We start from the raw sequence: 25684 nt of genomic DNA on the forward strand, positions 1-25684 counted from the left end.
AGAAAAAGGGCTCAACTCAGAGGAGGAAATGAAGTAGAGTCACAAAAATGATTATATAATCCAAAGACAGTAAATTAGGCCAATAAAATAACTGAAGTTTATAAAATTCTTAAGAGTTTTTACAAGGAAAAATAAAAATGTCTACTGGACATGACACAATAAAACATATCAACATATATTATTTTAAAATCATCTTTTAAAATAAGATGCCTACCCTAGATATTAAGCCTAGTTCAGTCATAAGTCTAAAATATTAGCTTATATTTATTTTTTACCAAACTACAACTGGGCCATTATCACATTTTCTTATACAAATTCACATACATTATAGTTTTTTCAACTTGTTAGTAGCCAAGAAAAATAAAACATTTATGAAAAAAGAAACATCCATCTCATGATCAATCAATTCTTTGATATGTCTACCAAAATTATAGCTCATCCTACTCCCGACCTCAGGAACTTTACCAATAATTCTTTCACTACCTTGAATATTCAACTACTCCACTGGATTCTATCCACTTACTTTTTCTGTTAAATATTCAGACATTCAGAAAGATAAAGAGAATATAACAAATATTTTGTACTTGTCAACTATCTCAAAAAATTAGACACTATAAGTATAATCTAACTGCAATACCCTAACATTTTCATGCATTTCTACTTTAATATCTTTATATGTTCTACACTTTATAGTTTTCTGGGTGTGTATTTATCCTCTTGTAACTTGCTTTTATTTTTTTATTTTTTTTTTTTTATATATATATCAGTTGACCAATTAATTTCTTTCTATTTATAGTAGAGACGGGGTCTCGCTCTTGCTCAGGCTGGTTTTGAACTCCTGACCTTGAGCAATCCGCCCGCCTCGGCCTCCCAAGAGCTAGGATTACAGGCGTGAGCCACAGCGCCCGGCCTTGTAACTTGCTTTTAAATCAATATTGTGTTACAGAAATTCATTCATATTAACACATGTAGACTTAGTTTATTTTCATTGCTGTAAGATATTTTATTGTATGAATATACCAATATATTTGCCCATGTGTCTACTGATGAACATTTGGATTATTTCCAATTTGTTTGCTATCCTAAACAATGCTGCTATGAAAATTCTTGAACACATCACTTTGTGCTCAAATCTAAAGATTTCCATAGGGTATAAACCTAGAAGGGGAACTGCTGGGCCAAAAGATACACACATGTTCCATTTTACTAAAGTTTCCCCAAAATGGAAAAATAGATACTCTATCTAGTAACATATAAGATTTCCCTATATTCCTTCCACATTCTTGCTAAAACTTGGTATTATCAGCCTTTTCATTTGTATCAATCTGATAGATATGAAATATGATTTTCATTTTCTTAATTATTAGCAAAGTTATTCAACATCTCAGATGTTTATTAGCCAATCAAATTTCTTCTTCCATGCATTATCTTTTGCCTGTGTTTTGGTTTTTTGTCTTTTTCTCATAATCCCTTAATAGTTAACATGTTGCAAATATCTTCTCTCAGTCTGAAACTTTTTTCGCTTCATTTCTGGTTCACAAAAGTTTTTAATTTTAATGTAGCCAATTTTTTCAATTTTTTACTTTATGGTGTTTTGCTTTTTATATGCTAAGAAATCCTCCACTGTTGATGTCACATGAATATTCTCCTATCAAGATGCAAATTGAAATATTAAGAGTCATAACATCTGAAACTCACTCTCAAATGACTTAGCTCCCAATGTTTTTAATTTTAAAGATAAAAAAAGTATATATATATTTGCATTTCATATATATGGCAAAATGTTAGTAATTTTTTTATCTAGGCAGCTACGGACGTATGAATGTTATTGTCCTTTTCTTTAAAATTTTCTCTATGTTTGGAATTCATAATAAAAAAGTTGGGAAGAAAATAAATGAATATCTATATATGCTATACATGCCCTTCATTTTGCTTTCATATTTAAATTTTTTCTTGAATTTATTTCTATATATGGCATGAAGAAATCTAATTATCTTTTTTCCTATAAGGATAACCAATTTCCCTAGCATCATATGAATGAAATGCAGTGTCACCTCAGTTATTCATCAAGTTCCCATATAAACTTGAGTCTGTTTCTGGGCTCTCTGTTATACTTCAGTAGTTTTTGTCTATCCCAGTGTAAATATCCACGCTGCCTTGATTATCACAGCTTTATAGTAGTCTTGAAGTCTGGTAGGGCTTTTTCTTCAAAACTGTCTTGCTATTTGTATTCGTTTCCTATGGCTGCCTTAACAAATAACCACTAACTTGGTGAGTTAAAACAGAAATTTATTTGGTCATAGTTCTGGAGGTCAGAAGTTCAACATCAGTGTCACAGAGCCAAAATCAAGAATGCACCCTTCAGAGGCTCTAGGGGAAAATCTGTTCCTTGTCTTGTCCAGCCTTTGGTAGCTGATAGCTTTCCTCGGTGGCCACACCACTCCAATTTCTGCCTCCATCTTCACACCACCTTCTCCTCATTTGCATACTTCCTATCTCCCACTGCCCCTCTCTGATAAGAATATTTTTAATAGGATCAAGGCCCTACCCAGATAATTCAGGATAATCTCCCCATGTCAAGATCCTTCTTAATCATAACTGCAAAGACCATTTTCCCTATAAGGTAACATTTACAGGTTCTAGAAATTTGGACCTGATATCTTTGGGCAGTCTACTAGAATATTCTTAGTTTTTCGCTCTTTCACATAAATTTTAGACTCAGCACTTTGACATTTTGACTGGAATTACACTGCATCTATAGATTAACTTGGGAAAAACTGACACCTTTATAATATTCAATCTATTTATGAACATAAAATCACTCTCTATTTTTTAATATCCTTCAATCATGTTTTAGAATTTTCTTATAACTCTTACACATCTTTTATTAGATTTATTCTTGGGTACCTTCTAGTATCATAATGATACTTCAGTCAACAACAGACTGCATACATAGTGGTGGTCATCCAGTAAGCTAAGGTTAATTTATTATTAAAGAAAAGCAATATTTTAGAAATTTAGTATATCCTAAGTGTCTACTGTTTATAAAGTCTACACTAGTGTACAGTAATGTCCTAGGCCTTCACATTTACTCCCCACTCACTGACTTACCCGGAGCAACTTCTAGTCCTGCAAGGTCCATTCAGGGTAACTGACCAATAGAGGTATGGCATCTTTTATATCATACTTTTACTTTACCTTTTCTATGTTTAGATATGTTTAGAAACACAAACACTTACCATCCTGTTACAACTGCCTAAAGCAGGGGTCTTCAAACTTTTTAAACAGGGGGCCAGTTCACTGTCCCTCAGACCATTGGAGAGTGCACACTGTGGACAAGGGACGAGTCAGCTGCTAAGCAGGACAGGCAGCAGTGGCAAAACACCCGGTGGGTCTGATAAATGTCCTCAGCGGGTGGCATTTGGCCCGCGTGCCGTAGTTTGAGGACTCCAGGCCTACAGTATTCAGTATAGTAACATGTTGTATAGGTTTGTAGTCTAGGAGCAATAGGCTACACCACACAGTCTAGGTGTGGAGTAGGCTACACCATCTAGGTTTGTGTAAGTATACTCTATGATGTTCACATGAGGAAATCACTTTATGATGCATTACTCAGAACATAACCACATCCTTAAGTGATACATGGCTATATATACATTTTTTAAAGGAATATAGAACTATTTATTGACCAGTATTCACCAGTATTTACAATAAAGTAAACAAGATACAATTGGATAATATTATGATTACTACAAAGTTGCTTTTCCTGACTTCTGCTGAACCAGTAACCCAAATACTGAAAAGATTGAGCCTACATGTAAGAAATGAGGTGGGATAAGGAAAAAACATACAGGCCAACAGTTTAGATTACAAAAAAAGTTTGTTCACCCATTTATGTCAGCAGGTCTGAAACTGTCAACATCTCTAACCTTTCTGATTAGGTTTCCATGAGCCAACCCTCAGCTATCCATTAACCATGACCTTTTAGCGAATACAGCACAAGGATTTCAACTTTTTGTAAAGGAATGGCTCGCTAGAGGAATCTTTAATGTCCATTTAACTAAGTCTTGTTTGTTTACTGCATTAGAACACACCAGGATTTGTCTAGTTTCCTCATCTGGGTGAGGAGTTTGTAGGTAGTGATAAAGCTTTTCCTTTTAGGAATTTTGTAAATGAAATGTTGCATTTATATGACTGTACATGTAGATACAGATTCTGATATGGATGCTTTTAAATTATCTATTTAAATTGTCCAATTAATAAAGAATCAACTATTTAATTTGAAATGTTATAGCTTCAGGAAAATTTTCAATTCTTAGGTTGCTCAGAATGATGGCATCGCAGACACATGGGCTTACCAGTGATTTTTGTTTTTGTGAATGTTTAAAAACAAAGAAAATCATTTACATATGCATTTTATGTATATACACACAAAAACAAATTTGAAAAACCCAGAATGGTCCTTAGAAATGAGTTAAACACAAGTTCTGATTCAATAATGGCTATGGAAATTTCCCCTAGCATTTAGAAAAGCTGTTCTCTAGTGCAGAGGAAGTAATATATCATGATATCTAATGTTCTTTTCTGATAAAGGAAGCAACTACAGAAAGTTATTATTTATTTGTTCAAAGTAACCAGTGCTATTGATGCAAACAAACCCTCCAACAACTCTCTCAATACTACTTTCAAAACAAATGTATCAAACTTGATTTATTAGAATGTAGTTATTTCTTCAAACTAGTAAATCAAAAACCAAGACCCAGATTTTATACATATAGATATAAAGCAAAGCAAACAATTATCGAGCTTCATCTTCTGGACAAGAATGCCAAGTTAGTCTCTCTTCATAAAAAGCAATTCCACACCACATAAAGAGAAGCAAAAACAAAGACTATATGATCCTCTCAACAGATGCAGAAAAACAACTGGACAAAATTCAACACTCTTGTATAAGGACACTTAACAAAATAGGCATGATATGATATTATATCTAGAAAAACCCCAAGGATTCAACCAAGAGACTCCTTGAATTGATACAAAATCGATACACAGAAATCAGAGGCATTCATATATGCCAATAACAGTCAAATAGAGAACCAAATCAAAGACTCAATTCCCTTCAAAATAGTAACAAAGAAAATAAAGTATCTAAGAATATATTTAACTTATGAGGTAAAAGACCTCTACAGGGAGAACTATGAAACACTGAAGAAGGAAATAGCAGAGGATGTAAACAGGTGGAAGAACATACCATGCTCGTTGGGTGGCAGAATAAACATTATTAAAATGTCTATACTACCCAAACTGATCTACAGAGTCAATGCAATTCCCTATTAAAATACCATCATCATCTTTCACAGACATAGAAAAAATAATTTTATGCTTCATATGGAACCAGAGAAAACCCTATATAGCCAAAGCAATCCTAGGCAATAAAAACAAAATGGGAGGTATCAATTTACCAGACTTCAAACTATACTACAAGGCTACAGTAATTAAAACAGCTTGGAATTGGCACAAAAACAGGGACATTGACCAGTGGAACAGAACAGAGAACCGAGATATAAAACCATCCTCAGATAGCCATCTAATCTTTGACAAAGCAGACAAAGACATACACTGGGGAAAAGAATCCTTATTCAATAAATGGTGCTGGGGAAAACTGGATAGCCACATGTAGAATACTGAAACGGGATCCACACCTTTCACCTCTCACAAAAATCAACTCACGCTGGGTAACAGACTTAAACCTAAGGTGTGAAACTATTAGTATTCTAGAGGAAAATGTTGGAAATACTCTTCTAGACACTGGCCTAGGCAAAGAATTTATGAAAAGGAACCCAAAGGCAATCACAGCATCAACAAAAATAAACAAATGGGACCTGATCAAATTAAAAAGCTTCTGCACAGCCAAAGAAACTTTCAAGAGAGCAAACAGACAACCTACAGAATTGGAGAAAATTTTTGCAAGCTACACATCTGATAAAGGGCTGATAACTAGAATCTATTTAGAATTCAGGAAAATCAGCAAGGAAAAATCAAACAACCCTAACAAAAAGTGGACAAAGGATATGAACAGAAACTTTCCAAAAGAAGACAGATAATGGCCAACAAATATATGAAAAAATGCTCAACATCTCTAATCATCAGGGAAATGCAAATCAAAACCACAATGAGATATCATTTATCCAGTGAGAATGACCTTTATTAAAAAGTCCCAAAACAATAAATGTTGGCGTGGATGCGGAGAGATATGACATCGCTGGTGGGACTGCAAACTAGTTCAACCTCTGTGGAAAGCAATATGGAGATACCTTAAAGTGATACAGTAGATAAGTAGATCTACCATTTGATCCAACAATCCCATTACTGGGCATCTACCCCAAAGAACAAAAGACACTCTATAAAAAAGACACCTGCACTCGAATGTTTATAAAAGCACAATTCACAATTGCTAAGATGTGGAAACAACCCAAGTGCCCATCCATACGTGAGTAAATTAATAAAATGTGGTATATGTATATCATGGAATACTATTCAGCTATAAGAAACAACGGTGATATAGCACCTCTTGTATTTTCCTGGATAGAGCTGGAACCTTTTCTACTAAGTGAAGTATCCCAAGTATGGAAAAATAAGCACCACATGTACTCACCAGCAAATTGGTATTAACTGATCAACATCTAAGTGGACATATAGGAATAACATTTATTAGGCATCAGGCAGATGGGACGGGGGAGGGGATGGATATATACATACATAATGAGTGCAATGCGTACCATCTAGGGGATGGACATGCTTGAAGCTCTGATTCCAGGATGGGGGGAAAGGGGAGGAAGACAACACACATAACCTAAATATTTATACCCCCAAAATATGCTGAAATAAAAAGAAATTATTATTTAAAAAATAAAAATAAAAAGCAATTCCAATTTGAGAACACTTCATATTTGCCCCTTTTGCCAGCACCAAATCTGCCTCATCTGAATCTCTCCATTTCATAAGAAACATTAATTCTCCACTGCTGTCTGGGGCACCAAGTATTCTTTTAGGACCAAGACCTTTGGCAAAGCCTCTTGGTTTGTCAGCAGCATCTCCTTTCTGCTTTGATTTGCTATCACCAGATTCGCTGTCAGATAAAGATTTTCTTTTTGTGCCATCTTTTTCTTTGCCAGCTCTTTGAGAATTAAGAAATGCTTCAATTAACTCTGGACAATCTAAATTTTCTTCAGGTTCCCAAGTATTGTCAGTATCTGTAAATCCCTTCCACTTTAGGAAATACTCCACTTTCCCATTTACTATATGTCGCTTCAGTAATTTTTCCACCACAAATTCTACAGGCTCTGCCTCTTCAACCATTTTATTCTTTCCATTCTGTTTCTTTCCCATTTTTTGTAATGTAGTCTTTATTGGAGGCCACTATTATTGCAGATGTGAAGAGCTATTATTCACCGCCTCTGAGATACTCGAGGTCGCAGGTCTATAGCATCTATACATGGCTCTATTTTAAAACTTTAAAATTTTCTAACAGCTAAAGTATAGAAACTCAACTGATTAATGTAAATTGAACTTATATCCAGATATTTTGCTAAAAACTTTTTAATTTTATGTTAATATCATTTCTGTGAATCTTTACAGTTTTGTTCCCTCATTTCCAATCTTTTGTTTTATCTTATAGAGGTCGCTCAGGTCTCTACTACCATGCTGAAAAAAAGAGATGATACATCTAAGTTTTTAGTGGGTATCTTTTACCAAATAAGGAAGTTATTTTCTATATCTATTTTGCTGAACCTTTTTCTAATGAAAGAGTATTAAATTGTAAACAATATTAATGTAATGAATTACATTTTAATGTTAACCTATCCTTGAATTCCCAGAATAAACCAACTTGCTAACAATTTTTTTTCTTTTACATATTACCAGACTCTGTCACAGTGTTCCTGTTCTCAGCAAATGGCACCACCATTAATGCTATTATTGTATTCATTAATGCAGGAATTATCCTTGACTCATATTCAAAATATTACCAAATTCTGTCAATTTTACCTCCTAAATATCTCTTGAATCTCTCTACTTCTTTCAATCTCTACTTTCACCTCCTTAACCCACCTATCACAATTTCTTGTATAAACTACTAAGAGTCTCTTAACTAGTTCTTGGCATTTACTTTTTTAAAAAAACAGCCTTATTGAGATATAATTCAAAAAATAATTTAAGAAACATTTAATCACTGCTTGCTCTGATTAAACAAGATTTGCATTCTGGAAAAATCTGACTGCAGTGTGAATGAATTGGAGAGAGAGCAAATACTTATAATGAAATGTTCTAAAATTGATTGTGGCGACAGTTGCACAACTCCGTGAGCATACTAAAAGTCATTGAATAGTACACTTTAAATGCAAATCTCATTTAATCAGAGCAAGCAGTGATTTAAATTATTTTTTATGTGATAGACCAATTTCTTGAGGTCAAGGTTCATTTCCCTCCTCAAAACCATTTCAGGATATTAAAATAACGATAGATGACACATACCTAGAAAGTTGTGGGCGGTTGGTACCAGCATTGAAGAGAGTGGGAGAAGCATGAGTAAACCACCTCTCAGAAAGAAGGTTGTATGTTTCAATTGCAGCATCAATGTCTTCTTCATGAATCCCTACGGATACCCTCATCAACATATGCTGTGGTCTTTCAGCCACTATAAATAGAGGAATTTTCATGTGATGGAACATATCAGAAAAACTAGTCTGAGACACATATTTGAATCAAAAAAAGGAACACCAAAAGAAAATTAGAAAAACTTCATATCAATAAGCAGGACATAAATTCACAAACTAAGCTAAAGTTCAAAATGTTATTTAGAGTCTAAACAGAAATATTCAGGCAGCCAGGCACGGTGGCATGCACCTCTATGCCCAGCTACTTGTAAAGCGGAGGCAGGAGGACCAACCTGGACAATATAGTGAAACTCCATCTCAAAAACTTACAAGAGGAGAGGAGAGGGGAGGGGAGGGGAGGGGAGGGGAGGGGAGGGGAGGGGAAAAGAAAGATGGAAAGAAACAAATATTAAACTAATACCTAGATTTTGAATAAGGAAAAAGAAAAAAAACAAAAAAATTATTATAAATAAATATAAATATTTTTAAAAAGCTAATACCTCAAAGCTTTATATTCAATATAATATATTATATTATTATATAGAAGAGGAAAGAAAGATGGAAAGATATTATATAATTTATATTATATATAAAATTTATATTTTATATAAATATAATTTATATGTAAATTATATATATTTATATATAAATTATATATAATTCATATAATAATATATATTTTATTATATAGAGGAGGAAAGAAAGATGGAAAGAAACAAATATTAAAGCTAATACCTAGACTTTGAATAAGGAAAAAGAAAAAAAACAAAAGAAATTATTATAAATAAATATAAATATTTAAAAAAGTTAATACCTCAAAGCTTTATATTCAATATAATGAATACAAAGTATAACACACAAACATGTTCATTTCTTACCTTTTCCATTGATCTTCAATAAATAGGACCGCTCTAGAGTCTAGAAAAAGAAAAAAAAACACCAAAAAATTTTCAGAGCACTGTTTTTAAAGACAGAGTATCATTCATTCACAATAAGGCAATCTGTTTAAGTCTTTTCAGTTTTTATTAAAATTTTAAATGAAAATAACAGCATATTACTCTTCCTAGCTTCAGTCTGGGACATTATCATTGGCTGTTTTGTTTTGGCAAAGATTGCATGAAAATTTCTGAAAAAAGTCAGCTCTGTATGTATTAATAGCATAAGTTGTGGTATTCATTATTATCATTACCACATGGCTAACACTCCTAAAGTGCTTTATCAGGCCAGGCACGGATCTGAGCAATACATACACTCATTTAATCCTAAATAGAATTTATTGTTGAAATTTTATATTATCCCCATTCTAGATGAGGAAACTGAAGTACAAAGAGATGAAATAACTTGCTAATAAGAAATAGTGCAGAGATGTGAACCCAGATGGTCTGACACCAACATGTGCGTTCTCAGTCACTACACCACAGTCTATCAGCACGAAAATACTTAGAAAAGAACATGACACACAGCACGCATTCAATAAATGTTGCATAAACAGTGGAAGAATATGGTATAATTCTGGCAATTTACCTGTATAACTCCTCAATCCAGAAGTAACATTTGGAAAATTCAAAACTGCAAATGGATAAGCTATCTTTGCCTTAATTCAAACCACCACCACTACCTTAACTCCATTAATTCCCAAGTCCATCCCAACTCCAAACAATTTACTGCCTTATAACTATATCACCAAAACATAAACAAAATCCTGTATTTCCTGACTGAAGTAGGAATTCCTACTTATATGAAACCCAGATTTACCTTAAAGCCAAAGTAATTATAAGAGAAATCTCGGTCATAGATAATAGCAGAATTCAGGCGCTAAGGGGAATGAAAAAGAATCCATAATTAAAATAATTAGACTTATTTTCACAAAATCTGATATCTTTCAGTCCTGACTCCAGAATTAAAATTAACATAGGATACAAAAGAACGCTAAGTATTAATTACTACAGAAATCCATATAACATTGAAAAAAATGAGTATATAAACCAAGTATCCTAATTAGGTTTTAAAATTGCATATTTAAAGACTAGAAGACAATACAAAAATATAAGTTGTGTGATTAAATGTGATCTTCCAAGCTTTCCCTATTATGTTTATAGTGTATCTTTTAAGAGGGAAAGAACATGAACATAAATTGGACTATATTATCAGCCTTGAACATATTTTCAGATTGGCTGTTAATCCAATTTTTATTGTGAAAATTAGCCTACTTTAAACTGCACATAACAATATATATGATAAATAATATATATATATATGATAAATAATTAAAGTAGGATTGCATTAAACAAAATGCTATTGTGACAGTAAGATGACTTTTTTTAGGAGACAGGCTGGAGTACAGTGGTGTGATCATAGCTCATTGCAGCGTCAAATTCCTGGACTCAAGCAATGCTCCTGAGTAGCTGGGACTACAGGTGCGAACCACCACGCCTCGCCAATTTCATTTTTTGTAGAGATGGGGTCTCACTATGTTCCCAGGCTGGGATTGAACTCTTTGCCTCAAGTGATTCTCCCTTGGCCTCCCAAAGCACTAAGATTACAGGTATGAGCCAAGGCACCCAGCTGTCACAGTAAGATTTTATAGCACAAATGGTCATTGTTACAGAGTTTTTGTAGACCATAAAACCATTTAGAGGAAAACAAAAGCAATTAGATACAAATAATCATTTGGGATATGGAAAAAAATGGAGCCAATTTTTCAAAATTCTGAGTGTTTCCACATAATGATCCATGTCCAAGGACTAGAAAAATCAATATGAAAACCTGCTTTTCCTTTCTTTTAAATTTTTAAGGGCATATTTGTTGCCAAAGGTAGCACGGTAGGTATAGGCCTACCATGAATGGACAACTGAAACACTTGACTATCAATATATATTTTTAGACATAAGCTTTGCTATTGTTTTATTTGTCTTTAACTTGTATTTAAGATTATACAAATGAATAACACATAAACAACTCAGTTTTCTCTCAATCTCTTTATTATTTTTCTTAGTCTCCTTAATACCTGATACATATTTAGAGAGACAGACAACTAAGCATCCTATTACCTAAATTTAAAACTGGTTTCTAATCTATCCAGATATCTATGGTGAATAAATCCTATGTGTAAAAGGGCTAGCTGGACCTATACACCTTCCCCCCTCCTCCGTCCTCTGGGATCTCATAAAGAAAGGGGTTCAAACACAATTGGATAATTTTTAAGATACTAAGCAAGATCTTTCAAAATTTTACCTGAGTTACCTTTTTTGGGAGTCAGTTTGGCAGTATCTAGCAAAATCTTGAATTCTCATGCACTTTGGCTCAGCAATTCTACTTAACAGATTTATCTTATAGATATATTCAACTATAGGCAAAATACCTACCATACAAGAATATTCACTTCAGTGAAAGATGGAAAAAAATATTCATCACTAGAGTGTAAGTACATGTAATTACATATTAAGTACATGTAATTACATGTATATAACAATGACAATATATCTATTAAGTAGAATGTTATGCAACTGTCAGAAAGAATATGGTAAATTCATAAATGCTCATATATAGAACAATCTCTAAGATATACTTGTAAGTAAAAAGAAGTATCAGTGAGAACACTATGCACATTATGTTACCACTGAAAGAAATATATATGCACACACATGTGTACACATGTATGTACAAAATAGCTCTGAAAAAATACATTTAAAAACAACAGGGCCAGGAGCAGTAGTTCAAACCTGTAATCCTGCACTTTGGAAGGCCAAGGTGGGAGGATCGTTTGAGGTCAAGAGTTCAAGACTAGCCTTAGCAAGAGCAAGACCCCAGCCCTACAAAAAATAGAAAAATTCACCAGGTGTGGGGGCATGCACCTGTAGTCCCAGTTACTCCGGAGGCTGAGGCAAGAGGATCACTTGAGCCCAGGAGTTTAAGGCTGCAGTGAGCTATGATCACTCCACTGCACTCCAGCTTGAGCGACAGAGTGAGACCCCGTCTCTAAAAATAAAATAAAATAATGATAAAACAAAGTTGTTTCTAGAAAGTAAAGTCAAGATTCAGAGCAGGAAAGAGAATTGGTCTTTATCTTTTTTGTAGTCTTTAAATTGTCTAAAATGTATGTTATTTAAAAAAATAAAACCAATAAAAAATTTCTAGAAATTTTATAACTAGAAAAATGTTATACATACATCTTTATTGGCCAAAACAATATCCAGTGTTGACTTGGCCACCATGGGAGAGTGTCTGTCATTATGTGGATTTATATAGTTATAGAGGTCTTCCATCACATCTAAAAAAACACAACAGAATAAAAATGTCAAGACCACTTAACAGCTAATTCATTCATCAGATAATAGTTTAAAATAGCGGTTCTCAACCTTTTTTTCATCCCAACACACCTCAGTGCCTACCACAGAAAGTGTTGAATAAATATGTACATGTTGACTAAATATATAATAATGCCTCATTTAAGGAAGCAATCTTTCAGAGTAAAAATGAGTGTAAGCTCTTGAAGTTTAAAAAGATTCCCAAGTGATTCTGATACCTGCCCCCACTGAGAATTATTGGATGAAAATAAGGAAATGCAGAAATTATAATCTCTTCTCACCAATATTTTATTGTAACAAAACAGAAATACAACTTAAAATTCAGAATCTATAATGCCAAGCAGATCACTTCTATCAACAATCATTTAGTAAACACTCTCACTCTACTCTTCAAGATGTCACAGCAGAAAGGTTTTTTTCTAGTACTCTTATTAATTTTCTGAGAATATTAAATTCTTTCTTTTTCACCACATACTTACCACTGAACACTTTCTTTGTTTCTTTGTGCAAGTTAGAGACAGCAATTCTTGCTGCCAAGATGGCATAGTCAGGGTGCTTAGTAGTCAAGGTTGCAGCTGTTTCAGCAGCCAAAGTATCTAGTTCTACCGTGGTGACGCCACTATATAAGCCTTGGATTACTTTCATGGTGATCTGAGCCTACAAAAACAAAACCAAGAATTACTTGAGCTTTCCCAAGAAACAACACCTCCTTTAAAAGAAGAAATTAAAAAAAAATTAAGAGAATTAAGAAAAATTAAGAAAAAATCAAATTTATATCATAATAAAACAGACAACTTCCTCTTCTGAAAAATTATTTCTTAGAATGGTAGGCTGTGTGAAACTTAGTAATGAGAATTACTAATTCATAAACTATTAGAAGTGTCAGAAAATGCATACTACATATATACAATGAAGAGATGTCCCTTTTATATAAAAAAAAGTCTAAGCACAGCCTTTAAAAACATTAAAAGACTCAAAGGGAAATAACTGAAAACAGACCAATGATTCTGTAAGTATTTCCCCATGTTTCACTCAAATTCTCATCCCTTGAGCCCAGGAGTTCGAAGCTGCAGTGAGCTACAATCATTCACTGTACTCCAGCCTAGGTGACAGAGTGAGATTCTGTCTATTTAAAAAAAAAAAAAATTCCTCCTATGTGATCAGAGCTCCAGGTCCAAACTTACTCTTTTCCCCCCAATTCCACCTAAGGATAAGTATAGGAAAATGAATGAATCAAACTTTAATCACTCCAATTAAAGGAGACGAAGGTATGAATTAGGGTTAAGACTGAGTCATCTAATAAATTAATGACTACTCTTTCTTTAGCACTTCACAAATTACAAAATGTTTCAACTTTCATAATCTCTGACATTTCACAATTACCTTGTGAGATGATTATTACTATCACTACTTTACATGAGGAATGTGAGGCTCAAGTTACTGGGACTTGCCCAAGGTTATATCACTATCTTAGCCTTCTGGCCCCAAATCCCATTAAACCTCACTGCATTTCACTGTCTTCAAGACCGTATTATAAGAGTTCCACTTTTTAAAGCACAAGTTATTACCATACATTTTTCTAACAGCTGAAAGTGGCTAACCATATATTTTTAAGAAAAACAAATTCTAAGTTGTATGTGCATGTGTGTATGTTCACTGAATCTTTAAACAGCTTAATCCAACAGACAGTGAATGCATTTCCCAGCTGAACAAAGCATACTCCCCTCAAAAATGACATATATGTGTGTATGTATAATTATTGTAATAGTTTGCAATCTATTGAAATAACAATATAGCTAAGTCCAAGTTGCTCACTTTCTCCCCTGATCCAGCAGATAAGGTAAGTATGAGTAGTAAAGTCTAAATAGTTTCTGGTGCTACGTGGCAAGTAATCAGAATTCAGATTCTGATTACTAATTGTGCCAGGTCTAGTAATAGCACACAGGCTTTTTCAACAGAGTCTACTCTGAGAAGCTTAAGTATGCTACAACATCCCTGCGCTATGAAATGCAGTATTGCATCAGGCAATAGAATATGTAGGAGTTAAGAGGCCTAGGTTCTTCTCCCTATACACCCACTAACTTAAGTCACTCCTCTTCTCTCTTTGGACCTTCCTTATCCATAAAGTAAAGATGATGAAATAGGATGAGCTTTCAGGTTCATTCCAACTATAACATTCTACTATTCTAATTACTGTCTAGATCTAAATATAAAAGAGAATTTATAATAAGCATATTTTCAAGATGTATAAAATCATTTTCTTTTGACCAAACTTACTTTGGTCAATTAAATATGTACCAAGTATCTAAGTAGAAATGTGTCAAGCACTGAGGGTATCACAAGATACAACCCATCCTCAATTCTAGGGGAGGACAGAGACCTATAACTAATTTCCATACTACGTGGTTAAAGCTATAAGGTGAACACGGGTGCTACAGTAGTACAGATAAAGTACCTAATAACTCTGCAGCAATACATACAGGTGCATTTGAAAAAAGAGTTCTTAGAGGTTCTCATTTTAGAAGACATGCAGAAGATAGAATTGACATGGGCAAGATTAGAGGAAGGCCAGGACACTTCAGAAACCTTAGAATGCAGTCCAGATAAGGAATGATGAGAATCTAGAGCATGGGTGGGAAACCTGTGGCCTTCTAGGTCCACAAGTGCAGCCTTTTGACTGAACACAAATTTTACAGAACAAATCCTTTTATTTTTACTAAAACATTTTTGTTCATCTTTTGTATTTTATTTTTAAAATGAATGCATTTAAAATACCAAAGAATAAAATAAGTTTCAACAAAATAATCCTCCCAGATTGACCAACACAATTAGAACATTAGTAAGCCATAAGGGCTAAACTGACGGCTGGTGTGCTCATGATTTAGTTCTAACTTCCCCCAACTGACTGGCACCAGAGGCTGGTAAGTCAGAGTTTATGGGGGTCAAGTACCCCAGTCTGTTATCAGCTTTTGACAAGGACACACTGTATTTCTGTTTGAAGTGGAATTTGTGAATAGTTGCACATCTCAACAATATTTCTTAATTCTGTCTGCTTAACAGCCCATCATGTCCAAAGAAGACCAAGAGAACAGTAAAGGAAGTAAACAGATTTTTAAATGAGGATTGGGAATTGCATTATTATCTTGTTTCTGCTAAAGATAAGATGATCTGCTTGCTTTGTGATACTGCAATATTAACATTAAAGAAATTCAATGCTCAGCAGCATGATAACACTCATAAGGACCACAAATATTTTAAATTAGAGGGAGAGTCATGAAAGATTGTATTGAAGAAATTAAAAAGCAAAAGCAAAGACAATTCTTTCAAGCAGCAGACCTAGATATAACGCCACTGAAGCAACTTGTAAAGTGACTTATATACTCAGGAAAAAAGAAAAGCCATTCAGTATTGTAGAAAATGTGAAAGAATTGTCAGTTATAGGATGCTTTGACCCCAATAACATTTCAAAGTACAAACAAGTCTCTCTTTCAAGGAACCATAACTGATCAGCAGCATGAATTAGCCTTGAACTTAACAGGACTTCATGCAATACTACAAAAAGAAAATATATATTATTCAATCACTTTGGATAAATCAACTGATACTACTGCCTTGGCTCAGGTTTTACATTTCATTCAAGTCATAACAAAAGATTTTCTTTGCTATGAAAAGTTACTGGCTTTGGCCACTCTTGCAAATAGAACATGGGGAATAGATATAGATAAATGTCATTAAGTTGGACTGAGTCTGGTAAACTTAGTGAATGTATATGCAGACAGTGCACCTTCCATAACAGGAAAAAAATGAAGGGTTTTTTGCACAGAAAAAACAATTGACAGCTCCAGATGTTCTTATTTCTTTTCATTGTATCTTGCATCAGCAAAATCTGTGCTAAAGCTACTATTTTAAGTGACACTTTGCAACAAGTTATAAGTATTGTTAACTATATTCCTTGCATATGGTCAGTTTCCTAACATGCTAAAGGTGAACTATAGACAGGGCACGGTGGCTCACACCTGTAATCCTAGCACTCTAGGAGGCCAAGGCGGGCTGATTGCTCCAGGAGTTCAAAACCAGCCTGAGCAAGAGCGAGACTCCGTCTCTACTATAAACAGAAACAAATTAATTGGCCAGCTAATATGTAGAGAAAAAAAAATTAGCCGGGCATGGTGGTGCATGCCTGTAGTCCCAGCTACTTGGGAGGCTGAGGCAGAAGGATTGCTTGAGCCCAGGAGTTTGAGGTTGCTGTGAGCTAGGCTGACGCCATGGCACTCACTCTAGCCTGGGCAACAAAGCAAAGACTCTGTAATTAATAAATAAATGAATGAATGAATGAATGAGAACTATGTATGAGGTATTTGATGTGGATTTGCCTATATCACTCTAAAGTGAACTGTCTATCACAGGGACAGGTGTTAGTGAAAACTTGATCTCTATGAAAACAGATGGTTAAATTTTATGAAGAATAGAATCAGCAATGTGAATTACTGGATGAGCAGGATGATATATGAGAAGCATTTGAAGAATATGCAGCTGTTATAGACCTACTGATTGGAGAATACAATGAAAGGTTCACAGACTTTGAGAATTATGACATCACACTCAATTTAGCATTTCGGCCACACCTAGTTGATATCACTAAGGCACCTAACAAACTACAGATGGAATTGATTGAGTTCTCAGTGTATGACATTTTAAAGTCATCGTTTGATGCTAAGATCCAACTGAAATGTGGAAAAATACAGTAGAATACCCACACCTTCACAACAGGCCCAAAAAATGCTTTCTTGCTTTTCAACTGCTGATTGCTATGAATCTACATTCTCCTACCTAACCCAAATCAAGACACCCTTAAGGTCACGAATGACTGAAACTGTGGAACTCCATGCTGCAAGCAATTATTCAAATACTTTCCAACAAAAAGCAGACACAACAAAGTCATTAAAAGGTTAGTTGACTTCAAAATTAACAGTTTATATTTTTTGAAATTATTAAGTACATAGTAATTAGATTTCTACAAAATTATGTACATTTTTAAGTATATCTAATTGAAGTTTCTTAAATGTGGCATTATTTGATTACAGCTAAATTAATGTGGCCTTCAACATGAAAAGTTTTCCCACCCCTAGTCTAAAGTAAAGGAGTTACAAAAGAATAAGGAGAAAAGAAGAGCAATCTGCTTATGAATAGTTTGTTCTCCTTAACTTAAATATTGTCCCCATGAAATCTACTTTATAGTATTTCAATGTATTCTTTTTAAAAAGATAACAGAAAGAAAATTTCAAACCAGTCCCTACCTAAATTATCACAATTCCAAAACAAGTTTTACTATATAGGCTTTTCCACTTATGAATAAATAATTTATTCAAGTGAATCTCTGATATTAAATATTCATATCAAGTTTTCTACTTTACTCACTTTGCTTGCTCGCGCTCGCTCGCTCGCTCGCGCTCTCTCTCTCTCTCTCTCTCTCTCTCTCTTTCTTTCTTTCTAGCAGCAGGGACTTGCTGTCACCCAGACTGTAGTACAATGGCACAACCATAGCTCACTGTAACCTCAGACTCTTGGCCTCAAGCAATCCTGCCACCTCACCCTCCCAAAGCTCTGGGATTACAGGCATGAGCCACCACATCCAGTCTTGCTCATGCTCATAGTTCTCTGAAAGTGAGAGCCCACTGGACAGAACAAAATTAAGAAAAAAAGCTTTAAGTAATGAATTCACATTTTATAATGTATCAAGGGAAAAGCCAGGATACCAAAACAAAGCATATCGGGTAACTGAAGGGCCAGAGATAAGAAACAAGTAGAAAGAAACATATGAAGCAGGGAACCCAAGATACAAACCATGTTTACTTACAGGATCAACAAAGTCCATATTGAGTCCATAACAAAGCTTTTGGATTCGAGATGTAATTTTGTCGAACATGACTCGCTCTTGGCGGCCATCTGAAGAATCAAACCATATTGTTAGGGACATATGAGTCATGTTAATAAATATTAAGATGGCAATGTCAAAGAATCAAATGTAATCAACATGTGAACTTTTTAACTTGACCAACGTGAAATGCTATTTCATAGATAAAAGATTCAGACACCCAATAGATTCATGAAGAGATTAGTTTTGTATTCTCTGATCATCTTCAAAAATATGGATTCTTTACTGAAAGTCTTCCCTTCCCTTATATTATAATCAGACGGATTCCTGCAGTAACTTCCCAAGTGATGTTTTCCCCATCTCATATAGTAGCTAAAATTATCCTTTAATACTTAAGTCAAAATCATATCATTACCCACCTCAATACGCCTAAATGGTTTTCCTTCAGAATCGAAATCAAAATCATTTAAAATAGTCCACAGAATCCTATACAACCTGCCCTGTGCACCCACCTTCCCAACTTCACCTCCAACTTTCTCATCCTTACTTAACTCTACTTTGGCAACCCTGGCCTCCTTGCTACCTATACCTCCCTTAGGTCTTTGTTCAATGTTACCTTCTCAATGAGACTTTTTCTGATGACACTATTTTAAACTGCAATGCCCCAAATACAACCCTGCTCTTCTTATCTCCCTTCCCCTTCTATGTTTCATTTTTCTCCATAGCACTTATCACCATCTGACATACTATATATTTTACTTAATATTTTTCACGATTTTAAACTTAGGTCATACATATTCCCCTTTGTCCTTCCAGACAAAAAAATCCCACTATTCTTAGTTTAACCTAAATAGTAGCTCCCCCAACCTTTATTTATTCTTATCAGGAATAGTGGATATATCCAATCACTAAACAGCCTTAACCTTTGGCAAGCCACAAAATATTATTAGTCATTTCACAGATCTTCATTTATTCTACTTACCTCATCAGTTTATGGTGACAATAAAATGAAATAAGGTAAAAAGTGATTTTGTCAAAACAACTTTGGTATAGTTATAATAACTGTATCTCAATAAAACTAAAGCTGTACTTATTAGGAAAAACATTGATCACAGTATGAGATACATATTGGGCACTCAATAAATGTATGTGTCTCATACTGATTTAGTTTTTGTCTACTCTGAGCACCTACAATCCTTTGTAAGGATGGGTTGAGTATTACTAATCCGAAAATCCAAAATGCTCCAAAATCTGAAATTTTTTGAGTACTGTTGTAACACTCAAAGGAAATGCTAACTGGAACATTTTGGATTCTGGATTTTCTGACTAGAGATGCTCAACCAGTAAGTACAATGCAAATACTCCAAAATCTGAAAAATGAGGCCGGGCGCGTAGTGGGTCACACCTGTAATCCTAGCACTCTGGGAGGCCAAGGTGGGCAGACTGCTCGAGGTCAGGAGTTCAAAACCAGCCTGAGCAAGAGTGAGACTCCGTCTCTACTATAAATAGAAAGAAATTAATTGGCCAACTAACATATATAGAAAAAATTATCCGGGCATGGTGGCACATGCCTGTAGTCCCAGCTACTCAGGAGGCTGAGGCAGTAGGATTGCTTGAGCCCAGGAGATTGAGGTTGCTGTAAGCTAGGCTGATGCCACGGCACTCACTCTAGCCTGGGCAACAAAGTGAGACTCTGTCTCAAAAAAAGAAAACAAAAACAAAATCTGAAAAATGAAATCTGAAACACTTCTGATTCCAAGAATTTTGGATAAGGGATACTCAACCTGTATGTAGTAACTAATAAGCAACATGTTAAACATCTGTTTACATTTCACCTTCTCATTCACATCTGTATTTTCAAATTTAGTGCCTGGCACAGGGTAAATACTCAAATATCTGATAAAGAATGAACGAACAATAAGACATCAGTATTAATCCATCATCAATAAAATAAGTTGCTTTTTCTTCTACACTAATATATTAGCACTAAGATGGCCCTTCTCTTTCTGATCACTATTGTGATCTCCTTTTCTGATCAGTCTCACAGTTGCAGTGTTTAACTCTGGAACATAGTTAATTAACTGGCCCACATTGGGCCAGCTCTCAGTGCTCTACCAATTGGCTAACTAGGCAGACAGGTAACCACAAAGCAACATTAGCAAACAGAGAGCTCTGCAGCTGCCAAAAGTTCTTAAGTTAATCAGGAAACCGACAAAAAGTGCACCAGTATTTATTTTAACTCACACTTGAGAATGGGAGGCAGACTAAAGGTCTAAAGATCCAATGACATACTGTTCTCTATCCCATCATTTACTTGGTCAACTTTTCAATCCAGATGTTGATTTTATCACAGCACTAATCCCTGCTTCTCACTGCCTACATTAACCTCTTCTCTCAAGCAAGGCCCTCCTTAATTTGGTCCTACCTCTCCTCTTCCACTGTTCCCTGTGAAATATCATTAAGTCATACTAGGGCCTCCCATTCCCACATCTGCATCATTGTTTACACCTTACTCTACCTAAAAGTTCCTCTTCCAACTTTTTATACATCTAACTACCATTCATCCTCCAACTCTGAACATCTCCATGAAACCTGCCCAACCACTGTAACTCACATTGACCTCTTCTTCCTCTAAAATCCTCTATTGTCTGATTTCCTCGTGGTTATAAACTGTCTTTAATTCTTCTCTCTTCAGAAAACATTGTTAATCCTTTAAGACCAAGGATGTGTCTTTTCTACAAACTTTCTATTTCCTCTACCTGGAATGTTCAGGCCACAGATCTTCACACAGCTGGCTCTTAGTATGATTTAGGGCTCAACTCAAATGTCAGCTTCTCAGAGAGGCCTTTCCTGACTACTCAATCAAAGGTTATTTTCTCATTTAACTTTATCACACTATCCTCTTTTACTCTCATCATCTCACCACTAAGCAAAATTAACTGATTCTTACACGTTTACTTATTTCTTACAAACACAACTACCATCCACATCAGGATGTAAACTCCATGAGAAAAGGGATTTAGCTTGTTTTTGTTCACTGCTGAATCTGGCACCTAAAACTGTTCCTAGCACAATGAGGTGCTAAATACATGCTTTTTGAATAAATGAATGGGTTACTGTGGCCTGTACTTTACCCATCAAAGTATTTACCATATTTTATTACATTACTTTTTTATTTGTCTATCTTTCTCAATTGATTGTAAGATCTTTGAAAGCAGGAACCGTGTCTGCCTACTCATCACTGTAATCCCAGTATCTAGCACAGTATCCACAGAGTTAGAAAATAATATAGTGAGCTATGAATGGAAAAAGGGAGGGAGGAAGGGAAGGAGGGTTAGGGAAAGAATCTGGAATAGAAGATTACCAGAGTGCAAATGGATGCTTTAGAAGATATTATTTTGTAAACTTTTGTATCATTTTATGTATATACATATATATACATATATGTATGTAAATTTATTTTACTATGGGTTATAATCCAAAGTTTTGAAGACACTATACTAAATTCCAAAGCAGTTTACAACTCAGCTACTTTATTTTTATTTTAACTGTCATCTTCTTGAGGAATGATACTCCTCTCAGAAAAATAGCTCACTGAAAACAGATAAGAAAAACTCTTCTACTATTCCTTTCTGTTATCTAACAATTTTCATATGGGTTATTTATTACTAAATCCCTAACAACTTCAAGTTGTTTGAAGATGGAGCTTCTTATCCCTTACAGTATTTAGCACAATATTAGCACACTCTGTAAGTACTGCCAGTTTCCCTCCTGAATAATTACATAAAAACTACAGGAGTTAGTCTTCTTCTACTTCATTGGCATGCCAAAAATAAGAGGGGACCAAAAAGAAAAAACAACCCTATGCACATTAAAAAACAAAAGTAAAGAAATAAATTTCAGTACACATTGTATATTAACAAGGTTTGCTGAATGCTATAATGGCAGAATCTGGAGCATGAACCATCTGGATCAAATTATGCTCTCTGAAAGAATGAGAAACAAAATAAGCCCTGCCTTTTAGAGCTAGCTGTAGATAGCACTTTTTAAACTAAAGTATTTCAAAGTAGACCCACAGGTTAAAAATTCAACACAGAGGGGTTACCCACTCCAGTAGGTACACAAGTTTTTAATTCATCTTTGTTACTGACTTATCATAAGACTACCTTCAAACATCTCTCCCATATCTCTTTCTAAAGGTTTAAAAACTAGATGCTCATCTCTTACTCATAGGAATGGATCAATAAAAGTACACTATGTATTTTGATCTTTGCGCTAATCAGCTAAAATTGAGGGTTAGGGAAATTGAGAGAATAATGTTCTTAAGATACTAAAAACAAGAAAGGCCTCTCCTGACCACTTCATCTCTTGGCTGTAGTTAAGCCAAGAGATTTGCTGTCCAGATGGCTAGACAAAACCAAATCAACTACCTGCTTACCCAGAGGACTCATCATATCCTACATTTTCACATTAATTATTCTCATTCCTTGAGAACCTACTCAAAGCAGGTTGGTCCTGTGCTAAGTGTGAGCAGGAAAGTCCCCATCTTTGAAATGTTCACAGCCTAGTAGACAAAGCAGAAACATCCAATCAACCAGTATAATTTTGAGATAATTCTATTGCTTTAACAGAGGCACGATCAACTCAAACCTTGTTCATACATGTCTCACATGGCTCTCTGTAATACGTATGTGTTGCTCTTGTTCTTCCAACTGGATTAAACCTACTCCCAAGGCAGGGACTGTCTCCTCTTATAATCTCACATAGCCAGGCAAAAAGGGCTGGGCACAAAGGAAGTATTCAACAAGTCTAATGGGAAATAACTGTTGAGAAAGAATACAAGTCCCCAGTCCTTTCCAGTCCCCATCTTGTCAGATGTCTTGGTCACCCTTCTTTGATTATTTTTTCCTATGAAGAGGAAAGGACAGTTAGTCCCTGTTCCAAACTCTCCTCTGTGAATATTCCTAGGGCATATGGCAAACGAGTATTACATATTACAAAGGACAAACTCCATGGTATTGTCTGTCTGGGATCTGGTTTTTTTCACCTCACACCCTTATCCTCACCCCACAAAAGAGATCAGGTGCCCTTGTAAGGTACTGAGTCCCTTTCTTCTTTCCTAGTTGCCCCTTGTGCCTAGGAACGGTCACCAACCCCACGGTTTTGAAATAAAAAACTGTGTTGTCAACTATGGGTATGAATCCTGATCTCATTGTCAACTAACTGGGTGACTTTGAGTCAGTCATCCAAACCGCTCTCTGAGCTTCCGTTTCTTCATCTGTAAGGTGGAGCTAATAATTCCTACCTCAGAGGCTTCTAAGTGAGCAATAAAACAGTGCCTGGAAGGTGCTCGGCGCACACAGTGACTGCTTGATACAGCGTAGGTGTTATTCGTTTGGAAAGGCGGCAGGATGACAAAGCCGACAGACTGAGGCAGAAGGCCAAGATAACTGACAGGGCGGGAGGCCGTGGCGGGAAAGGCAGGAACGGCGGGAAGCCGCGGAGGCCGGGGGGCTGGGTAGTAACTCCCACGGCTGCAGCCCGAGTCCCCTCACCCCCTCAACCTCCTCACCCCCTTCCTCACCCACCTCGCCGCCCCCTCCCGGGCCCCTCACCTCGCTTGATCACATGCATCGCGGCTAGCAGCTGAAGCACTGAGGGATTCGAGACGGGGCTGTAGCTCTGAGGGCCGGCGGGATGGAGAAGGTAGCAGAGTGCGAAGGTCTGGGCTCCAGGGGCTGCTCGGGTGCAGGGACTGGAGTTGGGGCCAGACAACACTCTCCTCACCAGAGCACTGGCGCGACAATCCAAATCCCCTTCCCGCGCCCGCCACCGTGACGCACTGAGTAGCGTTCTGACGTTACTCGACGCTGCCCCCCACGCCCGGGGGTAGGTTGGGCAGGATTAGTAGAAAGTCAGCCTCGCCTTTTAACCGCCATGTTGAATTTGGGCAAGGCCCAGGAAAATGCGCCTCTAACCCACTGGGCATGTGTGGACATGCCCAGCGAGGAAGCTGTTCGCCTGCCGCCATGTTGCATGTGGGCAAGGGCGAATCCCGTGGCCTCGGGCGCTGGCGTAGCACGCAGAGCCCGCTAGGTCAGGCTCCGCCCCTCTCCCTTGCGCGCCCCCGCCAGTCTAGACGGTTCGTTTATTTTTGAAATAACAAGACCTAACCATCTAGAACAATTTTTTTTTTACATTATAATAACCCTGAAATTGCTGTACCATATGGGCTCTAGCCTAGGCTCCACAGCCGGGGGCAACTAGGATCCTCAGGGCTCTTAGGTCGGCACTGAGAAGTCTTGCACTAGGTTAAACTAATTTGGAAGAAAGCAATGCACGGCCAATGGCGTTTGGATTTTATCCTGAATGAAATCGGAGCCCTGGGAGAGTTTTAAGCCGGGCAGAACCAGGACCCATTTGTTTTTTAGGTTCTCCAGTGGATGGTGGCAAAGACAGTTTCGACAATAAAGCAGTTGGTCATCATCTTGTGGAGGTAGGATGGGCTTGGTATCTAAATGTGGAGTAGGAATAGATGAGAGCCCTAATATATAAGGCTAGTGTAGAAGCTTCTGATTTGAGCTACACAAACTGATCTTTATGAAATTTCATCTATGGCATTCTCTCCCTTAAAAACTTTCAAAACCTTTCATTGGTTTCTCCCTGCCCCCAAGAAGCTGTCCAGGCTCCCTGTGAAGTATAATAATTCTAAAAGTCATAGAAGGTCATAGGTGAAGCTATAGGATAGATAGGGTCGAGATGGCCTAGAAATACAGTTGCCTGATTTAGCAAATAAAATGTGTCCTAGATATTGCATGAGATTATACTAAAAAATTGTTTCTTAGTTG

General features: G+C 36.0%; 2 protein-coding genes across 3 annotated transcripts in view; both read right to left on the minus strand.

The window, feature by feature from the left end:
- The window catches only part of RRM1 (ribonucleotide reductase catalytic subunit M1), a 45515-nt gene extending 20656 nt beyond the window's left edge, over positions 1–24859 (minus strand). Inside the window, exons 1-7 of one of the 2 annotated variants that reach the window (XM_012744906.3) lie at positions 24452–24859; positions 18819–18907; positions 13441–13618; positions 12824–12924; positions 10410–10469; positions 9533–9572; positions 8533–8695 (exon numbers count right to left, since the gene is read on the minus strand). In XM_012744906.3, the coding sequence (XP_012600360.1) occupies positions 8533–8695; positions 9533–9572; positions 10410–10469; positions 12824–12924; positions 13441–13618; positions 18819–18907; positions 24452–24470 (650 nt within the window). In that variant the 5' untranslated portion in view covers positions 24471–24859. Of the gene's footprint in view, positions 1–8532; positions 8696–9532; positions 9573–10409; positions 10470–12823; positions 12925–13440; positions 13619–18818; positions 18908–24141; positions 24161–24451 lie in introns of those variants that run through there. The other variant, XM_012744907.3, reaches the window with a different exon arrangement.
- LOC105860314 (chromobox protein homolog 3-like) lies at positions 3–8522 on the minus strand. Its single transcript, XM_012744914.3, has 3 exons — positions 6932–8522; positions 911–4862; positions 3–716 (listed from the first exon to the last, which is right to left on the minus strand). Exons 1-2 carry the CDS (start codon positions 7387–7389, stop codon positions 4799–4801), a joined length of 522 nt encoding a protein of 173 aa, XP_012600368.1. The 5' UTR covers positions 7390–8522; the 3' UTR covers positions 3–716; positions 911–4798.
- Positions 24860–25684: the final 825 nt, after the last annotated feature.

Source organism: Microcebus murinus, chromosome 4 (assembly GCF_040939455.1).
Source record: "Microcebus murinus isolate Inina chromosome 4, M.murinus_Inina_mat1.0, whole genome shotgun sequence".
Taxonomy (NCBI): Eukaryota; Metazoa; Chordata; class Mammalia; order Primates; family Cheirogaleidae; genus Microcebus; species Microcebus murinus.